General features: G+C 35.2%; 1 protein-coding gene and 1 long non-coding RNA gene across 2 annotated transcripts in view; one reads left to right on the plus strand and one right to left on the minus strand.

Annotated features, from left to right (window-relative positions):
* The first annotated feature begins 156 nt into the window (after positions 1-156).
* LOC149802954 (uncharacterized) lies at positions 157-23061 on the plus strand. Its single transcript, XR_016420117.1, has 3 exons — positions 157-339; positions 7060-7299; positions 22936-23061. It is a non-coding gene; the product is annotated as an uncharacterized LOC149802954 (long non-coding RNA).
* LOC149802955 (poly(A)-specific ribonuclease PARN-like) overlaps positions 7295-24987 on the minus strand; it is a 145669-nt gene continuing 127976 nt past the window's right edge. Inside the window, exons 21-22 of the mRNA XM_089952468.1 lie at positions 13498-13631; positions 7295-11246 (exon numbers count right to left, since the gene is read on the minus strand). Coding sequence (XP_089808594.1) covers positions 11194-11246; positions 13498-13631 — 187 coding nt within the window. The 3' untranslated portion in view covers positions 7295-11193. The remainder of the gene's footprint in view (positions 11247-13497; positions 13632-24987) is intronic.

Raw genomic sequence — 24987 nt, forward strand, 5'->3', positions numbered from 1 at the left:
TATATATATATATATATATATATATATATATATATATATATATATATATATATATATATATATATATATATATATATATATATATATATATTATTGTAGTCAATGTTCGTATCGCTTACATTGTCTCGCACAGGCAAGATACAATGAATAATTGCGATTTGAGGCAAGTTTTAACAAATAAGGTATAACTATTTATGTTTTTAGTTACATTTTGATTGGGTCCCTGGGTGATCGAGTGCTCTTTACCGATCACTACTGTCTCATCTCTGTCCGCGTGGGTTCGAGTCTCGGGCTCAAACAATGTGGATATGCGAAAAAGCTGCCAGTAGCTTCCCGTTGGTAGGTATTTCTTACAGTTTTTTTCTCCCATTCACCCCCTCCCGCTAACTATACTGGCTGCCATGTATAGCCCCTCTACCGCTATAAATGACGTTAAACCCCAAAACAACGACATTATAGTCGCATTATTTATACGAATCCGGGATTCGCCAACTTTCAGGACAGCCTCAGGCAGTTTATTTGCGTGCCGATTCTAAGTATTGTTTTCATACATGTCGCCGATTTTAAGGTAAGACGTAATCGTTAATATTATAACTCGTGAGATTTCTTTCACATGTGTTCCTGGAAATAAAAGGCACTCGTCATTAAAAATGAACCACTAAGATTTCAGTCGATGGACCGAAAATGTAACACTCACAAGTAGTGTTTATGATCTATTTATTACGTGGCAATTAACAGGAGACCGATACGTAATTACTACATAGCAAACAATTAAGTGGATAAAAACAAATATTCAACTCAATCGCAAAAGTCAGTTTGTCAAATATTTTGATGCTTGTCGGCGATTTCAAAGAGACCAATGATAATTTTAGGACATGTGAGTGGACACAACACACCCTAGAAGAACGGGACAGAGTGAATAATTTAGAATATTTCATCGATGGTTCAGTTTTATCTTGTTTTCCTACAGGATGTATCTACCTAAATCTTTATGATCTTCTCAGTTTTAAGTGGAAACAAAGAAAAATGTTTTAATTTGAAAACATGAATAAAATCAAGTGAATGCATCTGTAATACTGGTTCTCCCTCCCTCCCTCTCTCTCTCTCTCTCTCTCTCTCTCTCTCTCTCTCTCAAATCTAGCTATTTCGAAACCCTTTTCTACCAAGAGCAAGGGCAAAGTTCAATGTTCCAGCCAGCGCGTCCTGGGCATGCTGACTTCTATAAAATTTGTAAATCGATGCATATATATGCTCCAATTTTGCCAAACTATTACTGTCCGAAACTCAAATGGATTGAAATAAAACTAACAGATACTTCTCTGGCAATTTGATGACAGATACGTTGAAGATTATCCCCTTTTCAAATTTTGTGTATTACTTATCACAGCCATTTACTGATCACATGTCTGTTGCTACCCGATTGCGCTAATGCAGTGATGTCATCTAGGTCAGTCTTGCCAAATTACTCGACTTGTACTCATGAGAACTTAAACAGGTACCCATATTAGTACTCCTAATTAGGAAAGTCAGAAGTAGTTGTACTCCAGCTGAAAAAAGTACTTGTACTCGAGTCTTTAAAACATACCTTTCCCGAAGTCTGCTTCATTCTGGGGCAGAAAAAGATAACAATATCAACCTAACAAAACAAGAAAGAAAACAAAATGATAAAAAAACAAAGAGACATAATTGTAGGAATAGATTGGGGGGAGCAGTTTATCACAAAAAGTGTAATAGAAGGCGAAGATAATCAGGATTCTGGTTTCATATTGTGAATGAAAGTACGTCTTAGTTTAGTTGGAAAAGGCTGAGGATGTTTCGATTATTCATGAATTTATATATCTTTATTTTACTCAACATGCCCGGCGAACCATTTTCTGCGTATGTCGCCCTGGATTCAATACTCTTTTATTGATATTGTACTACCGTTGCTTATGATCAATGATTAATCATTAATTAGAGTATCTCGAAAACCTTGATTTTTAGTATAAAGGTATTCTGTAAAGCGTCCAAACTACCTAGATATACGATTTGTTGATTAGTCTGCAAATAGATGAGCTTATGCAGAAATTATTAGTGTGCTCGGAATGTATGCTTTGTTTTGGTTTCGTTTGGTGCCCTACGGCATAGCAACACAAGTAATTTTGTTTGTGCCGAGGCAATTGGAGCAAAGTACCTTGTCCAAAGACACACCACGGTAGCTGACCAAGACTGGTCCGATAGTAGGACTCGAGTCTCACACTCTTTTGTTCGTGAGTCTGGCACACTAACCATCCACTGGGTGACCACGGCTCCTAATATTACTGTTGCAAAAGTAAGCGTATATCTTTGTGTTTAGAAACAAAGCCAATGATGAATACATTTATTTCGCTTTTCTATCTCACGGTTGCTTTTTTCCTCGATTAGCGCTACTACAAAGAGTTGCAAGAAGTCAATCCGTTCAAATGCAAAATCACCAAATTAATACTGAATTCAGAAATTGTAATGCTATGAGACCATTGTCTGAGTTTAAAACATACACTTGGATTTCCAAATGAATCAGAAATGCGGCTTCAAGAGGTAACAAGCTCAGCCAATCAGATGCAAGATCGCCTGCTCACCATTCAAGAATCTGGCACATTATCGAACTTGTCTGAGATTTTAGTGATACAAGTCTATATTCCAAGTTTGATAAAAACTGGATCAGAATGGTGGTCTCTAGAATAATATAATGCAGAATATCAGATGCACGATCGATTCATTAATACAGATGTATATGGCTCATTATCAAACTCATTATAGATTTTAATGATACAGGACCATGTTCTAAACTTAAAATGTACACAAAGCGATTCGCCAATATTCATGAACAGTTCGGTTTTATAAACGAATCAGAAATATGCTTTACAGAGGTATCAAGTTTAGTAAATCAGGTGCAAGATGGTCTCGTAGTTATCGAATAATCTGGCACATTATTAAACCTGTCTGAGATCTTTATAATTCAAGCCCATGTTCCAAGTTTGAACAAAACTGGATCTTGATGATATATATTCAACGCATGATTCAAATTAGATTCAGAAATTGGATTTCTGAGTGTTGTCAAGCTCAGCCAATGAGATACATGATTACTTTATTAATATGAACGCATTTCGCTCATTAAGGGACAACTCCTTTGCCCAGCAAGATACCCAAGTAGGCCTGATATCGTTCACTTTCCTTAATAACTTATTAATTTTACCACTGCACTCACCAGATGTATGTAGTATTTTAAGAACAGAACTTATGTGAATTTTCTTCCAAATTTTTTCTCATGTTGAATTTACCTATATTAATTTTATCCTGAAACAGTTTCTAAAGTAAAGGCCTAATATTAATATGCACAGAGTCTTGCTCATAATTGAAATCATCCAAAATCTTGATGATATAAACCCATTTGAGAAGTTTTACAGAAATTCCATGAGAAATATAGTCTCTAGATCAATGGAGGTATCAAGCTCAGCCAATCAGATGCAACGTACATCATTAACATGTGCAGATCTCGTGTGCAGATGTGCAGATCTCATTTATTATAGAGTCTGTCTTTGACAATTATACTTTAAGCTTAAGCTGCGGCAAAATTCGATTTGAACCTCGACTTCAGAGTGGCAACAAACTTAGCCAATCAGATACAAGATTTCCTCATTAATTTGCATAGACCTTGCTCTTAATCAAACTCATCCAACATCTTGAAACATAAGACGATATAACAATTTGATCCAAATCTGATCAGAAATGCAGTTGCCAGATTGTCGACAAGTTCAGCCGATCATATGCAAGATCACATCATTAATATGTATGATTTTCACTCATGATCATACTCAACCAAGATCTTGATGACACAGACCCTATTACCAAGTTTAATCAAAATTCAGTCAAAAAAAGTAAATAGAATTCTACCAATCACATTTAAGAACACCTCATAAATACGCATAAATCATGCTCATAATAAAAATCACTCAACAACCAGATATTAACCTATTTACTAAACCAATTAAAATTGGATCTGGAAAAGTCTCTCAGATGTAATAAGCTCATGCAATCATATCCTTAGATCTTGTGCAAAATAAAGTGCATTATATATCATGACGTTGTAAGCATACTTACCAAGTCTGATAAAAATACAATCATAAAAACAAATGATCGCTAAGATGTTGAAAAGCTAAATCTGATGCAAAATCGTCTCATTAATATGCAAGAATATTGTACATAATTGTAAAAAAAAAATTAAGTTAATAATGATATAACCAGAGATAATAAGTATTATTAAAAACAGAACTAGTCTCTAGAAAGGTGACAAACTCAACCAATGATATGCACAATCATCTCTTAATAAGCACGAATCCAGTGCATGATTTTCTGCGAGACTTTGATTTTAAAAGCCTTTATTTCAAGTTTGATTAAAATCTGATTAAAAATACCGTTTTCTGACTATAACAATTTCCGTTAATCAGATGCAAAATTATCTCATTAATATGCATGGATCTTGCTCATTATCAAACTTGACAACTACGTCGACGAGACATGGCCATATTCCTATTTGACTAAAAATTAGGTCAGAACTATAGCCTTCAAAGTGGTAACAAGTAATTGTTTATGGATATATGAGATGAAACACGATAACTCAAGTGGCTTTATGTCCAGATGAGCTAATAAGAATATAACACCATGAAAATTCAACTGTCTCTGAAGAAATTTACACTCTCATCTAAACTACCTGTTGCTTGAACTGAACTGAAATTCTTCATTATTTTGATTGATGAGAATAGTTGCCCTCAGTAGCAGGCATGCATAATGGATATAATTGTATTTACATACAATTTACAAATAATAGGGAACACATTACATATAATGTTAAATTGACCTTTTCAAAGTTTCTGACTGATGTATTCCTTGCAACCAAGGCAACCTGATGGATATGAGTTTAAAGATGTTTTCATAATGACCTATTTGTTTTTATTAGACAAACTCACGAATGTACAAAACAAAGTTCAGATGAAATATGGATACAGAAAAGCAGACAAAGAAAAACCGAATATCTAATAAGAAATATCTTAACTACAGATACGGGTGAATATGATCGAATACACTTAGTCTATACAATTGCAGAGTATGTAATTAGTATATTCAAACAAGTGCACATTTTCCACATCAGAATTATAAATTAATTGTTGATTTGCCTTGCACAAAGATGACAATATGGTATATAATGTACAACAACAAACCAAGTGACCTTGATGATTTATTTTCTGTCATAGAGATTAACACTGGTTAACATGGCACCCAGTTTGGCAGGTTGTTGTTGTTGTTGTAGTGTTTAATGCCATTTTTCAGCACACGATAAGCTATAAATGGCGGCCAGTATTAATGGTGGAGGAAGAACCCGGGAAAACCCCGGAAAGAACCACCGACCCACGAGAAGCTACTGCCAAGCTTTCTCACATACCCACATTAGCTGAATCCGAGACTCGAACCCACGCAGACAGAGGTGAGATGGCAGCGATCCGTAACGGAGAACGCTTTAGACCACTCGGGGCCCCAGTTTGGCAGGTAGTTGCAAGAATATGCACAGAGACACAAACTTTCAGTGCGTACATGAATGTATGAACTGCATAGGAAACATGTTTACTTCTATGCAGTGGCGTACTAAGGGGTGGGGTGGTCCTCCTCGGGTGACAGCAAGAAGGGGTGGGTGGGGGTGCCATCGGGAGAGTTGAAATAACAAATTTTCAAACCAAATGAAAAAATCGCCAAAGTAAACGTTTTTTCCAATTTGCTTAAGACAGCACTACTGTTTCAAAGACTACTTGCAAACATAATATATTTTTCTGTTTTGTTATGTACATTTGATTTAATTATATCTGACTTAACATATATTTATTTTAATTTAATTGTTTGTCAGTTTGTTTTTTTTAATATATTTTTCATTACATGATATTGTAATGTAAATTTATTCACTAGAGATACTTTTTTCAGAAATTAGTTTGACGTTGACTGTTTGACTGATCTAAATCCTGACCTTGTTTCAGAATTCGCAACAACCTTCATAAACAAGTTCTATTTTATTTTAAAATGATTGGTTGTTTCCATGGTCATGATGGGACTTTGTCTTTAAGATGTAAGCAATTTTTAAAATTTTTTTATTTCTTGGAGTAAAAATGATTGGAGTTCGTCAGGGTCACACTGGGTAAACGTGATCTGTAACAAGTACTTGCTTCAATAACCTTCCAGAAGATGATCACGTGACCCCTTGTTTATGTTTTAGAAAGACCATATAACCCATGTTTTGGAGAATTAATTTCAGTAGAAGCTGGGCTGTTAAACTGTTAGTTGTATGTTGTGCTGTTTGGAGTTATTTCAAACTACTTGGTTTGGAGTTATTTCAAATTACTTGGATTTAAAAGGATTAATTTTGTTATTTTTCTGGAAAATACGTGTGCTCATGTAATATTGTCAAAGGACAGTTTTTTTTAATATAAAAATTGATTCAGCTATCAGAAACTGGAGTGTTAATTCTTGTTTCTACAAGGAACTGTAGACTTCAACATTACAGATTGCAGCATTCGTCGTCTCCCATCTTGGATTCTTCATCGGGATTCAAACGTGAAATCAGTAGAATATTTTATTAACGCATATTTTATTAATATTTTACTAAAATTTTATTCTTGGATTATTTTTGGATTTGATTCTATAAAACTGTAAGTTCATATTTTTTCATTTTTACAGAATTTTTCCAGGGAAATAAATTATTGTATTTTTTCAAAGCTTGTTTTCACTATTTCTTGTGTTACTGTTTATTCGAGCCTAAACAAGTGACATAAGAGTTTACATTTTTAAATTATCTGTGGGAGTATGTCCTCTGATGTCACTGACGTGTAGGTTGCGAGAGTTGTGTAGTCACATGATTAGGAATGCAAATGGCCAGAACCAGGTCAAATTTCAGCAAGGATATACTTTCGTCTTGTCTGTCAGCGGACTAAAGACATAACGAATGCAATGATCACAATTTCTGAGAAAATAATTCATATTCCTATCGATTTCTTGCAGGTATATCGTGATGAAAGGTCGTTCAAGTTTGTTGGGCTGGCTATTAAGAGGCTACCCCATGCCGGCGAATTCCAACGTTTTGATAGGGAATGGACTTTGACCCTACATCCCAACATAAATGTCGAAATATCAAACTTGGGGTGGCAAGTGTCAGAGGAAACTCGGACTAAAACAACATGTGTGTTGCAACATGAAACAACATATGTATTGTAACACAAACAACATGAAGACCAAGAAGAAGTAAGGTTTTTTTAATTAGAATGTCCCTCCTACACAAGATAAAATGTTTGCATGGTATATACAGATAGTACATATTTTTACTAAGCAAAATAACAGAACTGGAAAAAAACATACACAATTATGAATATATTCCCATCAAGCCCTTATATACATGTACCTTTATATACATGTATCTTTTGGGAGATATTATCTTTACTTCGACATTACCATATATACTTCTTCGCTGATGACTTCTTTTCCTGTTTTTTCCCTGTTATAAACACTGAATTAAAGTATTCAAACCTTTAAAATGGCTTTGAGAGGAATACAAGAAATATTTGTCAGGCCTTTAAGAAAATACAAGAGTAGATTTTCAGGAAACCAGAAGATCTGTACCAGCTGCTGCACAGAACCAGTTACTAAATTGTTCTTTATTCTTGATTATATGCAGTTTTTTTTTTATCAATGACAAACACAAAATGCACATTCCAATCCTGTCTTATTGTTTTCCTTCACAATGTACGTTGAATAGTCAAGTGTAACAATCATGCAGTAACTGGTTCCATGCAGCAAATGGTGCAGACCTTTTACAAGAATCAAGTGACTGCCTGTTTTGCTTTACCCAATCTGCAGTGGATGATCATATTTTGCTAACTACAAAGGCACATTCAAATAAATAGGCCTTAGTTACCATATATACTTACATACAAGTTGGATCCAGCTGCAAATGCATACAACTTGATCTGACATTCTATATTGCACTTCCAGAACTAAGTCTGTACAGTTTCTTTTCTGCAGTCAGTAGAACAACATTACAGACCCTGATTTGCTGGTGCAACATGCAGTTGGAGATCAGGGTATGTTTTGTTTGCAGGTGGATCTAACATATAAGTGAGCATATATGATACTATATAGAGATCATGGTAATATAGACTGTAATAGAACAGTCACTTATTGCCTCAGGCAGTCAGCAAAATTATGTGACAGTAGATCTGGGTCTGTGTAGTTTGCAGTTGGACATGTCTCACAAGTGAGTATATATGTATAAAATGTAGCATGAGCTGACAGGAATGCAAACTGATGGTCACTATCAGAAGATGGCTCCTAATTCAGTCTTAACTGTCCTGCTAAACCCTTTACTTGCTGAACCCAACTCCTGTACAGACACAATATGACAAACTTTTCAATAGTTTTATAGGATCCACAAGAGATCACTTAAAGAACTACACTAAATAAAGGACTTTTTCTGCCCATTTGTATGACAAACTATTGTTAAATTTCATGACCCATGGTTTCAGCAGGTTAATTTAAGATACAAATCATGCTATTCTATATTCATCATATTCATATTTTTCTATTTCATAATTCTGATTGGTGCTGAATATTCCAGAATAAATGCTGCCTTTAGAAATTTCATGCCCGAAATTAGATATAATAAAGAGTCTTTCTCCACAGAGAAATTTCAACAGACTGTGCATTTCTTGCCAACAAACTTGGTCTTAGTACAGAAAAACAAAAACATTCTTCACTTTTCTGTCTATGTGGTGCTGATGTTTTGTTGCTGTTGCACTGTTTATACTTGTCACAACTATGCATAAAAAAAACCAAAACCAGAAAAGAGATATTCAGCAACCTTATACACTTCATTTAATATTGTCTATCCTTTCTGAATTTGAACTTACCATGTGCACATGGCTCCTTTTTAAGGGATAGGTGCAAACAGGAATTTGGATAAAAGGAAACAAGACCTTGAGGTGTCTATATGTTTTTTTTAAATGTGGAAACAAGGTGACAAATACTGGCATTCATTTTCAAGATTGGGAGACAGAGTACAGAAGATTTTTCATGACTGTGTACATTGCCATGATGGAACAAACACCACAATGTTTGGTGAATGCAAGAAAACTCAGAATCCCTTAGAAAGGCCTCACTATCAATCATATCAGTCAACAATACGAAACAGTATTTAAAACTGACACAGGTTTTTATTTTATCAGTGGCTGTTTTATTCTTCCAATGGAATTTAAAAGTTTGATTTATGAATCATTGGTTATTAGTTTATTATGAGCAATTTTTCAAATAAATAAAAAATATATTTTGCAATTTTATACCAGAAAAATAATAAAAATACATGTGATTTTAAATTAGTGAATAAGTTTATGGATAGACAGCGTCATTGAGAAATACAAAGAAAAGATGAAAATTTGCACATCTCTGAGATTTTCTTAATGTAGGCAGACCTGCCATCCCTAATGAGTTCGTCTCAGTAAGGCAGTTGATTTTTTTCCATAAGATTGCCAAGTTTTCAGTAAGGGGTAACAAAATATCAATAACTGCTACTGCAAAGCTGGAAAATGTAATGAAAAGTTTGACGCATCTATGATAAACATTATGTTCAACTGAAAAGTGTGTAAAGTACGCCTAGAGTTTATTTACCACTAGTACAGTTTTCCAAACTTTAGTTCCAAACCCTATGCAACTCAACGGTTGCTGATATCTCTCAACTTGACATAATTCTTGGAAATTCTGTTCTAATTCACATGACGAATGCAATCATATCTACTGCCATGAGACATACTCAAATTGGCATGTGATGTCCAATAAACGTAATTGTGTCCTTTCCAGCTTTTATTCACAACAATCTGAATACACCTTTTTATTCTTTTGTGTTGATTATTAACACTTTTCTATAAGCTTATTTTCGCTTTTGTATAGGTGGCGCTATACAGTTTCGCATTTTGCATAAGGTTAGGATTTTAAAGAAAAAGAATTTCCCCGGCTTTCCTCACTGGTTATACTGGCTATTTAAAAAAGACCTTGTATATCTTAGGTATAATGCAAAGAACCTTTAATTCCCTTTATTTTGGTGTATGATTGATGGGTGTACTATGGGTTATAGAGTATACAGCTTGGCCTTACTTCAAATGTGCACCTTTCAAAAAAGTGCTAGCTCTACTTGGTCATTTTCACTTCCTGAACTTCAGAGGTCAATTGTATAAAAAAGAGCTGATAAGTTTTTTTACATTTTATATATTTGGTAATTCATTCACTGCACTTTCAGAAGCTGGTATTGTCTAGTCTGGCAAAATTCATTTTCCCTATTTTAATAGCTGCTATGTATAGTGCACTTTAGACTAATTCAGACTGACTTTTTAACACAAGGGAGCAGTCATTTTAGTTAGCAGTGTGCTTAAATCATGTAAAATTTCCAAAAGTACAATATCCAAAAGAAATATGATCCACATTACATTAATGTAGCATAGAGATATACCAACATTCTCTCCACTGTGCATGTTTTAAATGCGAACTACTTCACCTTACATACGTCACTCTCTCAAAAGTACATATTATCTGGTGAGTGCCACCATATAAAAATGCATCACTTTCTGCACGCCATTTTTAAAAATTATATAATCAACAGTTTGATCATACAGATGCTTCTCATGAACAAACAGGTGCAGTTTAAAGCGTCTGGGGGTGCTGCTGTAAAGTTAGTCTGGTTCCCCGACTAATTTCACTAATTCTAAGCTGAAGCCTGGATCCTAATGAAACACGGATAACTAATTATCAGGATTTTTTGGCAACGATAATTTTTCCGTAGTTTATGCTTGTATACCGTAAGTCTGTATTTTAAGGGTAATTTTCGTAAGACTTATGGCAAAATCATAAGAGTTGGCAGGTCTGTGTAGGGTTTCCATGGCAACCAGCACACGAACATAAAACTTGTGACAGAAATGGAATCAAACTACCTAGAACTTGCAATATATATCATATCAAGAAAATTAGAGGGCAAAAAACAGTTCTTATTGTCCTTGAACCAACTCTTGAGAACAGTTCAACTACATCATTAAAGTGTGATGATTTCACTGGACCTGTAGAATTCAGTACACAAACATCATCTTGTTAGATAACTTCTCATTCCCAAGCTTCTGGTACTTCAAACATTTTTTCTGCCTTCTCTACTTCACCTGAAAAAATATTAAAAAAACTTGATGGATTCTTATATCTTTTAATACAGTATTTTTAAAACTCTTTTCAGAGATGCAGCACAAAACAAAATTTCAAATTTTAACTGATGGTAGAGCAACTACAATGTTCTGCTACTGCAAATCCTCACACTTTCAACTGCATTTTCAACCCAGACACTAGGTCACAGTCCAAAATCTGTCAAATATATTGTTTTCCTGCTGTTACTGCTCATATAAAGTTTGGCCAGAAAATATTTTAAAATGTCATTGTAATTCAAATCTGACCAGTGAATTCTACTGAGATGGAAGCCAAGGATGACACTCTCATGCCAATGGACATCATATGGGCAACAGTAACTGCCAGGTTGTGTTTCTTTCCATGCAATAGTTTAGATGTGGTTATGGATGTCTCACAGACAGACAGACAGACAAAGAGCATCACAAGAGCCCCAACACTTTTTAAATAGGAACGGTATAATGAGACTTCTACAGAATGTGTCTTGCCTGCTTGTGCAATACTTGATCCCAAAACAACAAATTCGCCATTGGTATGCAATCATAAAACGAAGTTTTTGGGAAATGTAAACATATTTTTAATTTATGTAATACTTGCTGTTTTAGCATTTCTTAATTCTGTCTTGGTCCCCAGTACAAGGAGATTATTTTCTCTAATCCAATTAGCAATTGAAGAGTGTGATGAAATAACAAGTGAAGAAAAAAAAAGATAATAATTATGCAGGGTCAATTCTAGAAAACACAGTCAGATTCCTGTTAATTTCTAAATGAATCACATAGGAAAAATAGCATTACACCTCAAAATTTTGAAGGGCTCTTCTTTACCCCAAGTGAAAGCCATCAACAAAGTTTGGTAATCATACATGACAGGTATCTTGAAAATTGGTAATATAAAGATGGAAGGACAGATATAATATGCTCTGCCCTATGGCATTTATGAAAGAAAAAAAAGCCAAGCTGATTAAATATTAAACACTGTCTATACTTGCATATAAGCCAAATAAGTTAGGAAAAAATAAAAGCCTGGAAGACAGGGGGTGGGTTTATTTGTGGGACAAAGTCTAAACTTGAAATTTTTTAAAGTTTTCTTCATTACTAACGGCATATATTGTTTGAGTGGCTCACCAAAGACAAGATCACATACCTAACCTGAATCACCAGGACAGCCTGTATTAAAACGAAATGTGACTATGATCATCCATTCAGATGGAGTGGCAATAACAAGATCTGCAATTAAGCTGGACTTATGGGTAGGCTCATGCATACTTCATGCAGTTTTTGATGTTTTACCTATCCAGTGCATTTTTTTTTGGCTTATATGCAAATGGGCTTATACCCGAGTAGATATGGAAGACTATATTATGGAAAAAGTAACAAGGTGAGATGGAGTCATAAAACCTTGCTGAGAACATTTTGAGAGATTCCATTCTGCATTGTGCTCACACCTACCATCCATATGCTGTTTCAAAGAAGAAATAATAAGGATAATGATAAATATGCTTTGGAGAGGTCACTTGATGAAATAGAACTTTTACGGTTGGCAGGGGCATCCCTCCACCTACTCCCACTTTCAGTAAAAACCCCAAACTGACTCATGGTTGCAAATGTGCAAGCTTTATATTGCATATTTCAACCAACACTTCTAAACCCCCAAGTACACCAGGCATCCACTTCAACCACCAACTCCTTACACTGACCCAGTAGTCTTAATGCCAAATCTGTCAGTTGGATGTGTCTTCCTGCTGTGATTACATATATAAAGTTTGATCGGAAAACATTTGAAACAGTCACTGTAATTGATATTTGTGTATACATATAATCTTTGACCTCTCAAATACCCAAGGGGTGGGCACCTAAGATAAGCACCCTTTTGCAGATGGTTATTTCATGGGGAACATAAGTACAAAGTTTTCTGAAATTATGAACAGTCATTTAAGAGAAGATGTGATAACAGGAAGTCAGATGTATGGATGGAACGACAGAAAGTGTCACAATATCCCCTGCAAATGCTTCGGGATTGAAACAAGGAAATTAAAATTTATTAAAGGAAAATGGGACACCCATGAAAGTGGTTCGAAACCAACCCAAACTGCAAAATTGAACCAAGGTGTGACAGATGGACAAGTGAAACACCATACAACCTAATACTCTTGCCTTAAAGCATGAAACAAAAAAATATCTGGACACAAGAAATTCTCAACTCTAATAACAAAGTTTGCAAGTCAATCAAACTCACTGGAAGTTCCTGTGTCTCCCTCACCCTGCTCCTCGCCTGCAGTGGACATGGATTCCTCCTCCCTGGCTGTAGATTCAGGGTCTGCCTTTTCTGGGGTGTTGGTTGGAGTCAATCTTGACTGGAAAGGAGCAGCACTAATGGAAATAAAGACAGCATTCAAATAATTTGTATTCTACACCTGCAGGATACTTGTGCTATATTTTTCTGGGGTCAATGGAAAAAGGGCTTGGGACAAAAATGTGGAAAAGAGAAAAGAGAAAAGAAACATAATTTTCTTTTTAAAACAGTGCCATGATAAAACAAAAATGACATATCATATGCCTACACAGTCTTTAATAGTCATCTATGTAGGCACTGGTATGGCATAGTTGAGTTTTGAGATTACTGACCAATGGGTCTCAACAACTTCATCCTTTGATCAAGTCTTAACTAAGTGTACTGTGCAGAAACAATTATTTTCTTACCAGACTTATCATGACCACGACCTCTGAGCCACAAACCTCAGAAAGCAAGCCACTTAAAGAACTTAATCTATTTTGCAAAACCCATTTTCTTCCTGCTACCTTAATATTGATCCTCTTGACCCCCCAAGTCAATTGGCCTCTTTCATATTTTAAGTGTAGTAAACCCTCCACAAACTTTGGTCAAGGTATGTGGTCCAGAACTTGAAGTCATTATGCAAAAAAAACCCCTGTCTATCTGTCACTGTGACTCTGACCTTTCAGTCCTGAAATCAACAGGCTTCTTTCGGGGCCCCGAGTGGCCGAGTGGTCTAAAGCGCTCACCGTTCCGGATCACTGCCATCTCACCTCTGTCTGCGTATGTTCGAGTCCAAGGCTCAGCTAGTGTGGGTACGTGGGAAAGCCTGCCAGTAGCTTCTCGTGGGTCGGTGGTTCTTTCCTGGGTTTTCCAGGGTTCTTCCTCCACCAGTTATACTGGCCGCCATATATGGCCTATCTTGTGCTGAAAAATGGCGTTAAACCCTAGAACAACAACAACAGGCTTCTTTCTTATCTAACATGTACATTGTCCATAAACAGTTACAGTGACCTCGACCTTTGATCCCAAATTTAATAGTCTTCTTCCTTACACCATGTGTGAACCATCCTTGGAGTTTGGTCTGGGCATGTGATGCTTAACTACCGAGCAGAATTTTTTTTCTACTTTCATTCACAGTAACCTTGACCTCTGAATTCATATCAACAGTCTTCTTTCTTACCCAACATATAAGTCATCCACAAACTTTGGTAAAGGTACAAGATTGAAAACTGAATATTTTTGCAGAAACAATTTCTATTTGATCAGCTAGTGACCTTGTTCCCCCCCCCCAAATCATTAGGCTTTTCCTTATCCTAAGCGCAAACCATCCTTAACATTTGATGTGATGTTTAACTACTGTTACAGAGCAGAAACAATTTTTTTCTTTCATTCACAACAAACTTATCTCTGACCTTTTGACCCCTAATTCAAATAGCTTCTTTCTTACCAACATGCATATCATCCACAAACTTTGATGAAGGTATATGACTGAAAACTGACATGTCTGTACAGAAACCAATTTTTAGCTTTTAATTCATGACCTTGACCTTTGAGCCCTAAATCAAATGGTTTCTTCCTTATATCAAATGCAAGCCCTCCTCAAAGTTTGGCCCATGTATGTTATGTATAGCTAATGTTTGTGAGCAAAAAATATTTTTCTTCTTTCAATCAAAGTGACCTTGAAATTTGACCGTTTTACCATAAAACCAATATCATTCCTCCTTACCCCAAATGCAAGCCATCCACAAAGTTTGGCAGCTGTTGATGGATAACTCAATTATCATGAAGAAATGAAACTGGCAACAGATGGATGGAAGTATGGATAACATCACAATGTAATGTGTTCTGATATAAAATGGGGGTGTAAAATGCTTTGGTACATCAGAAAAATTGCTATGACAGCATGAAAATTTAATTAGTTCATCAACATATGCTTACAAAAATACTGTCAAATTATATTTGTTACATCAAATGTTTTTTTTGTTGTAATTATGATAACAATGTTTTTGTCATAAAAGTCTACGGGGCCCCAAGTGGCCGAGTGGTCTAAAGTGCTCTCTGTTACGGATCACTGCCATCTCACCTCTGTCTGCATGGGTTTGAGTCTCGGATTTGGCTAATGTGGTTATGTGAGAAAGCTTGTCAGTAGCTTCTTGTGGGTCGGTGGTTCTTTCCGGGGTTTTCCAGGTTCTTCCTCCACCGTTAATACTGGCTGCCATGCATAGCCCGAGTGGTCTAAAGCGCTCTCCATTACGGATCACTGCCATCTCACCTCTGTCTGTGTGGGTTCGAGTCTCGGATTCGCCTAATGTGGTCATGTGAGAAAGCTTGTCAGTAGATACCCGGGTTCTTCCTCCACCATTAATACTGGCTGCCATGTATAGCCTATCGTGTGCTGAAAAATGGCGTTAAACCCTACAACAACAACAACAACAAAGTCCAGTTTGTTTAATTGTCCATTAGGTTTCTGTTCAAAGAGTCCCAGTCTAAAAAGTACTAATAATGTGTATAATGACAAGAAAATCTAATCAGAACTGCCAGAAACTGTCCTGATTGCTCCACCAAGCTGAACCAGTATCCTTGTGAGGTCTCACATTTGTTGACAATAGAAACTAAGGTCTCATATGGCATCTTCCTAGAGGAACAAAATTCTGCTGCCAAATTCAGCATGAGAGAAGGAAAGAGAGGCAGAGGCTGGCAGATAAGGGAGTTCTCTCAAACACCCTTGTTGTAAGTGAGAGAATCTGCATGTTCCTGCCAGAAGAAACATGATACTGTATATCCCTTGCTTTGAGAGAAAATTCAATCCCACATATGTGAAGTCTTCAGATGGATCAGATTTGACTTTTCCAGATTGGGAATTAATCCCAGATGCATCACTGTGTTCCAACAGTGTGACAGGTGTCTGAGTAAAATAAGTTAGATAATATTATGGTTCAACCAATTGCTGAAATACTGGATGACTGGAACCCTGAACCATTACGACTACTATCACCCTGGTGAAGATTCTAGACAAGGAAGCTATGCCAAAGAGAAGAGCATGAAATAGAATGACATCCTAGTCCAGATAGAACTGCAGTGGATGGAAAGATGTGGAATCAGGAAGATCTGGGAATAAAGTTTCAGACTGAGTGTTCTTCACCCTCTCCACCTTTCCTTACATAATAAAGCTAAAGGGGTGAAAAGGGGCTGGAAGATGATGAGGGTACATGGAACTATTCTTGTGACTGGGAATGCTAATGACCCCTCCCTGTAGGGGTCCATCCATGATGAAGAAGAACATGATGTTTCAATTTTCCTAATTTTTTAAAGAATGACTGCTCTTTGCCAATTCCCATATGCTGTGTGCCCACAAAATGCAGAAGGGGCATCCATCACATCTGGTGAACAGTAAGCAGGCAGGATGGGTGACCCGTGTTGTCATCTTTGAATCACACTTGCCGACTTACTGTGGTATTACAGAAAGGCTGAAAGAAATATGACCAGTTTCACAATACTTGAAAATAATGATCTTGCATTATATAGCTAAATTCCAATGTGAGGCACTCACTGCTGGGAGATTAATATTATATTCTGGCCTTATCTGTACATGTAATAAAACACGTATATTACATTTATGCATAAAACATGTTATTGTTATCAAATATCCAATTAAATAATGCAAAGCTAATAAAAAAAGGCAATAAAGCGCAAAAAACCTGAGAGCATTATGAAAAGCATTTTATATTCAACCTTTAAATCTGAAGCATTTAACTACGGTCATGGCAATAAATTAAATGCAATATCAGCATATATAAGGGCAGGTCTTAATGCAGTTTTTCTTTACAAAACAGAATAGATTTATGAGGAATGGAATTATAACATTTCACTTGTATACAAAATCTTTGAATAACCCTTTTGGTAGTGTTTTAAAATGCTGACAAAAACTGGAACTAGGCTGACAAAAACTGGAACTAGGGAACTGTTTTTAGGTGGTGAAAAGTAGCATCAATAACATACAAATATGAATAGAGTATGTATGATATATAAGTAAGTAAATTATGTTTCACTTTTTTGCCTTTACCAAATCTTGATTAACAATACATTATTTACTTCGTTATAATCTAAAATACTAACCATTATATAATTTACATTAATGTAACAAGCTTAGACTTTGTGACATGGAATGGAATTTCTGCAAATGAAATGGAATTAAGTCTGTAATTAGTTGTATTATTTTGCTTACAGTAGATAAATTTATTAGAAATGTAATAGACTTTGTTTAAAAAAATAACTGAAAGCATCAGTTTTATTGATTTCAATTCATAAACCAACATTATGTCATTTGAAATGCCAAAATTCTGGTTCACATTACTAGTTTACATTTTTTAACAGTTTGGAAAAACATGAAATAAAATATTTAGAACTTAAACTTAAATAATAAACTTTTTAAAATCCATGATTAAATTGAGTAACATAAGAATCAGCGATTAATGATAATGGTCAATTTTTTTTTTTGCATACCAATTTTCCAGTTTGCAACATGAATACATATATAACAGCATTGAAAGCAATGACTGCTTTTTACCTTTAACAATCAAATAAACTAATATTTATGTCAGGCTTTAAGTAAAATAGCATAAATAGTTGGAAAATTAAGAAAAAATGTATAGTTTACAATGATTCTATTCCATGTTTCCATAGTGTGTCATTTTTGTACAATGGAGGTCCTTTAGGCCACACCCCCTTATTCCCATTTGAGACAAAATAATGAAAACATGAAAATTATTCCAATATTTTGACTATCATTATAGCAAATGTAATATTTGTATTTATGTTATTAATTTTGATGGTATTCATTATAACGAATATTTTTATGATTCAATTTTGCCTGTCTGTTTTGTTCCATTTTGCACAAAAACTCAATTGCACATATAAAACCTACCACATTTACAAGAAACAGAAACTGGTGTACCAGTTGAGGTCGAGAGAATGTGCATATTAATTTGCCAAGTTAAGCTTGGCTCTGGAGCAAGTGTTGATGGCAAAGTATTTAATATTAATGCAATATTTATGGGTGCTTTGAAGTCTCTTATTTCTAGAGCAGGAATGTTTACTGAAAAAGCCTGTGCCAAAAACACCATTTGTTTGGTTAAAATTACTGATAGAACAATACTGTTAAATACAAAACATGACTAATTCTTTCAAACTTATCAATTATTTCAAATGCCAGTCTACACATCCTGGTTAATGTAGACAGCCTACACCCAGCAGTGATAGCCTCATTTGGATTTTTAGTGACTGTTATCAGGAACAGCAACTCTTCTGACATGCATATTGTGAAATGGGTCTATTACACAACAACCCTACCAAAATCTGAACAATGTCAAGGGTAAAAGTGAGCTTAACACCAGCATCAACTGGGATTAAATTTATGTCAACATTGCTAAACCAGCACATGCAGAAGATATTACAAAAGATCAGTTAAATGACTAAAAAGCGACACTGATAACAAACAAAAAGTATGGAATGGGGGTTTAAAATGTCAGTTGCAATTAAAAAAACCCACCATTGAATGATTGATGGCAAAGGAAGCTTAGATTAATGAAAAAATCTTCAAGTACCCAAGAAACATGTTTTAACAAAGTCCAAGGTAACAAAAGACAATATTCAAAAATGAACTGACTGAGGCATCAAACTAGGACAGTCTTGTTTTTTTTTTTCTGGACCTACAGTAACAAACTGGAGGAGGTACTTTTCACCTTGCACTGGGAACTACATGTAGCACCTGGATGAGAAATTTATTACTGCTATTAAAAAGTTCTTTGAACATTTTCCTATTTTAAGTATCTGCAGCTATATTTGGTCGATGATCAACATCATTTTTATAGATTTGAAAGGCTTTTATATCAGGATTGTCTGTCAAATTTGATGTGTTTAGAGATTTGTTAGAAAGTCATTTTTAAAAAAAAAAATTATAGTTTGAAAATGGCAGTCATCTTGGAAAACACATTTGAATAGTAAAAAAACTGAGAAAAACATCTTCATACCTGGATATGTCCTGTATTATGTTTAGCGGCTTTTTAGAAGAATGTATTAAAAAAGTTTTTTTAACATTTAGTAACAGCAATCATACTGGATGGCCAGTTTGCATCATTTGAATGAATATGAAAAGCCCTCATGCATTAAAGCCAGATGCCTTGTCTTCAAAACTACTAAGAAAATTCTCAAGTATATCATGCCTAAAGATGGGCATACTGATGCTGTTCAGTGATCTTAGACAGCACTTTGGAGGTCTGCATATTGCATTAAGGGCTCTCATGTAGGGTTGTCACCACAAAAGTTGAGAACCACTGATGTAGGTGGTAGTTGGGATGGTTGACTTTGGAGATTATTGTACAACCTTGACAATAGGTCAAAGTAGGTGGCCTTGTACCAAATGTAGAGACAATTATATTCTTATTCAATATACCTTGGTACTTCTCTTTAATATTGTGGTTTCTTTATTACCTTAAGTGCAAGTCAGGCACAAACTCTGCTTCCAGGAACATAATACAAAAACCCATTTTTCTGTTAAATTACATTGACCTTGACTTTTAGATCCCCAAATCAATAGGAGTCTTCCTTAATTTAAGCCTCTCCACAAACTTTGTCAAGGTACATGGTTTAAAACTGAAGTTACTAAGCAAACAATTTTTTTATATTCTTTCAGTCAGGGACCTTACTACATTTAGCTCCGATATCAAAAGCTTCTTATGCAAAGTATAAGGCATCCACAAAAAGTTTGTGAAGGTATATGGTTGAGATCTAAAATTTCTGTGCAGAAACCAGTTTTCAGATTTCAGTTGGGGTCCCGAGTGGCTGAGTGGTCTAAAGCACTCACCATTACGGATCATTTCCATCTCACCTCTGTCTACATGGGTTTGAGTCTCGGGTTCAGCCAATGTGGGTATGTAAAAAAGCTTGACTGTAGCTTCTCGTGGGTCAGTGGTTCTTTCTGGGTTTTCCAGGGTTCTTCCTCCACCATTTACACTGGCTGCCATGTATAGCCTATCTTGTGCTGAAAAATGGCATTAAACCCTACAACAACAACAACAACAACAACAACAAATTTCACCTTTGAAATTTTGACCCAAAACATAATAGGTTTCTTCCTTACTCCATCCGTAACATTTAGTCCAGGTCTGTTATGTGGAATTGAAGTTAATGTGCAGAAAACAATTGTTGTCTTTCAGATGCAATGACTTCGACCTACGCCTTTTTTATTCCAACATCGCTAGGCTTTTTTCCATTTTATGTGCAAGCCATTTATGAAAATTGGTATTTGATGTATAACTAGGAGGAAACCATCATAGTGTCCTTGCCTTTGGATCTTTTCTTTCCCAATTCAACAGGCTTTTTTTCCCCTATTCTGGTAAAGGTTGGTGGTATAAAATTCAATTATTGTGCAGGAATGAAAATTTTAACAGGCAGATATACAGACAGACAAACATATATATTGATAATTATGTCTGCCTTTTCAAGGGTAAATAAAGAGAATAAGAATACTTTTCATTGACAAGTTTAATACATGGTTCTCAGACATAAAATATGACATGCACTTGTGCATTTCTCAAGATAAAAAAATATGCAACTGAATGCAAATACAGACAAGATATCACTTCCTGTGGATAAGAGGATATTATCCTTCCCTAAAGTAAATATGTCTTGAATTTATGGTGAAAGGATTGATAACATTTTGAACAAAGTTTCTTTCTGAACAAATGTCACAATTTGATCCTCTTATGTTCTAATATTTTCCTCAAACATTGATAAATACTAGTGCATGTAGTACTTTCCACAGGCTTTATGTTTCATTTACTTTTTTTTCCTGGGAAGAATTCAAATTAACTATGCAATGTACCTTGGAGTGATATGAGTGTCTACTGTAGTTTTTTTCTAACTGAAGGGTTGATTTTTAAAAAAATGATTACACAAGAGTGAAGAGAAGAAAACCAAGCCCTTTCTAAACTGGAAAAACAGGCACAATACAGTTCTGAGAGGCTAATCTCAACCTAATGAAGATAAAATAAAAGTGATACATGCCAAGTCAAACAATTACTGTATATATTTGCTTACAAGTCGAGTCCAACTGCAAACAACACAGACCTTGTTCTAGATTCATCATAATGCACTGGCAGATCAGGGTCAATGCTGTTTGCTCTACTGATTATTCTGAAGAAAGTGCACACCATCACAGATCCATATTTGCTAGAAAACACTATGCGATGGCAAATCTGGTGGATCAATGCAGTCTGCAGATGGACTTGATATATAACTGAGAATATATTGTAGTTCATGCAAAATACATAATCAAGTTGAGAATATTATTTGGATCTATCCAGCTGGTAGTTTTAGCAAAGGTAGAAAATAAAAAAGCATGTGACTAAAATGGCCTGCCTTTACCTATTTAAACATGTATTGATCTATCATTATTTTCCTTGCAGATTAATCCATCATTATTTTCCTCACAGACTGATCTATCATTATTTTCCTCACAGACTGATCTAACATTATTTTCCTTGCAGATTAATCCATCATCATTTTCCTCACAGACTGATCTATTATTATTTTCCTTGCAGATTAATCCATCATTATTTTTCTCACAGACTGATCTATCATTATTTTCCTTGCAGATTGATCTATCATTATTTTCCTTGCAGATTAATCCATCATTATTTTCCTCACAGACTGATCGATCATTATTTTCATCACAGACTGATCTATCGTTATTTTCCTCACAGACTGATCTATTATTATTTTCCTTGCAGATTAATCCATCATTATTTTCCTCACAGACCGATCTATCATTATTTTCCTTGAAGATTGATCTATTATTATTTTCCTTGCAGATTAATCCATCATTATTTTCCTCACAGACTGATCTATCATTATTTTCCCCATAGACTGATCTATCATTATTTTCCATGCAGATTAATCCATCATCATTTTCCTCACAGACTGATCTATTATTATTTTCCACACAGACTGATCTATTATTATTTTCCTCACAGACTGATCTATTATTTTCCTTGCAGATAAATCCATCAATTTCCTCAGACTGATCTATCATTATTTTCCTCAAAGACTGATCTATCATTATTTTCCTCATAGACTGATCTATCATTATTTTCCTCACAGACCGATCTATCATTATTTTCCTTACATACTGATCTATCATTATTTTCCTTACAGACTGATCTATCATTATTTTCCTCACAGACTGATCTATTATTATTTTCCTTGCAGATAAATCCATCAATTTCCTCACAGACTGATCTATCATTATTTTCCTCATAGACTGATCTATCATTATTTTCCTCATAGACTGATCTATCATTATTTTCCTCACAGACTGATCTATCATTATTTTCCTTGCAGATTGATCTATCATCAGTTCCCTCACAGATACAATGCCTTTATAAACAAGTGTTTATTTGTCAGTTTGTGATCAACTCTGTAAATCCAGACTGCTGATAAGAATGTTGGATAAAACAAACTTCCTAATTTTAGTTACTGTTTTCAATGTACACTGCTCCCTTGATAACTCACCTATTGGTTTATAATGCCAAGTTAGGATCCTAACTTTTAGAAAATGTGGGGTCAGGCATGATTCCAATTTTTATATCTAGAAAATTTCAAGTAGGTGAAAGAAAATCACGATAAAAATTATCAAATGAAACCCTGATATATTGCTCATCATCAAAAATAGTGGTTAGTGTCTAGAAACTGGAATCAACATCATGAAATTCTCAAGTTATAATAAGTAGTTATATAATTAATTTGCTACATTTTATTTACCCCAAAATATTCTCTGTAAATAACAATCTTTCATAAAATTTCGATAAGTGAAAATGTCATTAATGCCAAATGGTGGAAACATAAGTACACCTTCTTTGTTTTATCATGTTAACCCTTTACCTCATAGAGCACAGTGACAAAGTGCAGCATGCTATAAATAGAACACATGTTACCTAGTCGACAGGGGCCATGAGTGGCCGAGTGGTCTAAAGCGCTGTCCGTTACGGATCAATGCCATCTCACCTATGTCTGCGTGGGTTCGAGTCTCGGATTCAGCCAATGTCGGTATGTGAGAAAGCTTGTCAGTAGCTTCTCGTGGGTCGGTGGTTCTTTCCAGGGTTTTCCCGGGTTCTTCCTCCACCATTAATACTGGCCGCCATGTATAGCCTATCGTGTGCTGAAAAATGGCGTTAAACCCTACAACAACAACAACAACCTAGTCGACAGCATACGCATAGGCCTGCCTGTGAACTGTTAAGCAATGTAGTGTATGTTATGTTTAACAGCAGTTTTAAACATTTTATATTTTTGCTACACATCTATTATATGTGGAAAAATTTAAGAGTAAAGTCCGATTGTTATAGCTATGTAATTATTTTTCACGGAAGAATTTTTTATGTGCTTTAAAATCGAGAGAGAACTCGTTCACCGTCATGTCAGTGAGGCCGTGTGACCAACCTTAGCTGCCATTTCCCATACTTGAAATTTACATGTTTTTCGTCTGCGTCTACATCACTAAGTCATCTGAATTTGATAATCAATAAAAACTAATTACTGCCTACATAAATATCAGAGCCTTTACCTAAGTTATTGAATCTTTCATAGTTGTGATTCTAATTGTGAAAACTTCTTAAGTACTGAATGAAATCCTGCCTGTGAAATGTTAAGCAATGTAGTGTATGTTATGTTTAACAGCAATTTTAACCATTTTACATTTTTGGTACACATATATTATATGTGGAAAAATTAAGAGTAAAGTCTGATTGTTATAGCTGTGTAATTATTATTCACGGAAGAATTTTTTTTATGTGCTTTAAAATCGAGAAAGAACTTGTTCACCGTCATGTCAGTGAGGCTGCGTGACCAATCATAGCTGCCATTTCCCATACTCGAAATTTACAAGTTATCTGAATTTGATAAATTACAAAAACTAATTGCTGCCTACTTCAATATCAGAGACTTTACCTAATTTATTGAATCTTTCGTGGTTGTGATTCTAATCGTGAAAGCTTCGTATGTACTGAATGAAGTCTGCGGCCGCCATTTTGGAGAGTGGAGATTATGACCCAGTTACTTTAAATAGCAGATATCGACCAGTGCATGAATAGTGACCACGTGATCGGACGCAATTGTCATTCGCAGAAATGAATGTAGTATCTAATAGGGGGGTTTTCCCCAAAGGTGGCGCTATGAAAACCAGCTCAAAATGGCTGATGTTTACAGCAGGTGTCAAAAGGCACTTCCATGCGAATCTTGTAGAGGCGTCAAAAGGCACTTCCATTCGAACTGAGTAGAGGCGTCCAAAGATGCTTGCATGAGGTAAGGAGTTAATTATGTCTTTTGTATCAAATCAAATAAATTGAATGGAATAATAAACAAATGTTAAAATGTATGCAAATCCTACTTGCATAA

Source organism: Sinohyriopsis cumingii, chromosome 3 (genome assembly GCF_028554795.1).
Source record: "Sinohyriopsis cumingii isolate HCF-2022 chromosome 3, ASM2855479v2, whole genome shotgun sequence".
NCBI classification, from domain to species: Eukaryota; Metazoa; Mollusca; class Bivalvia; order Unionida; family Unionidae; genus Sinohyriopsis; species Sinohyriopsis cumingii.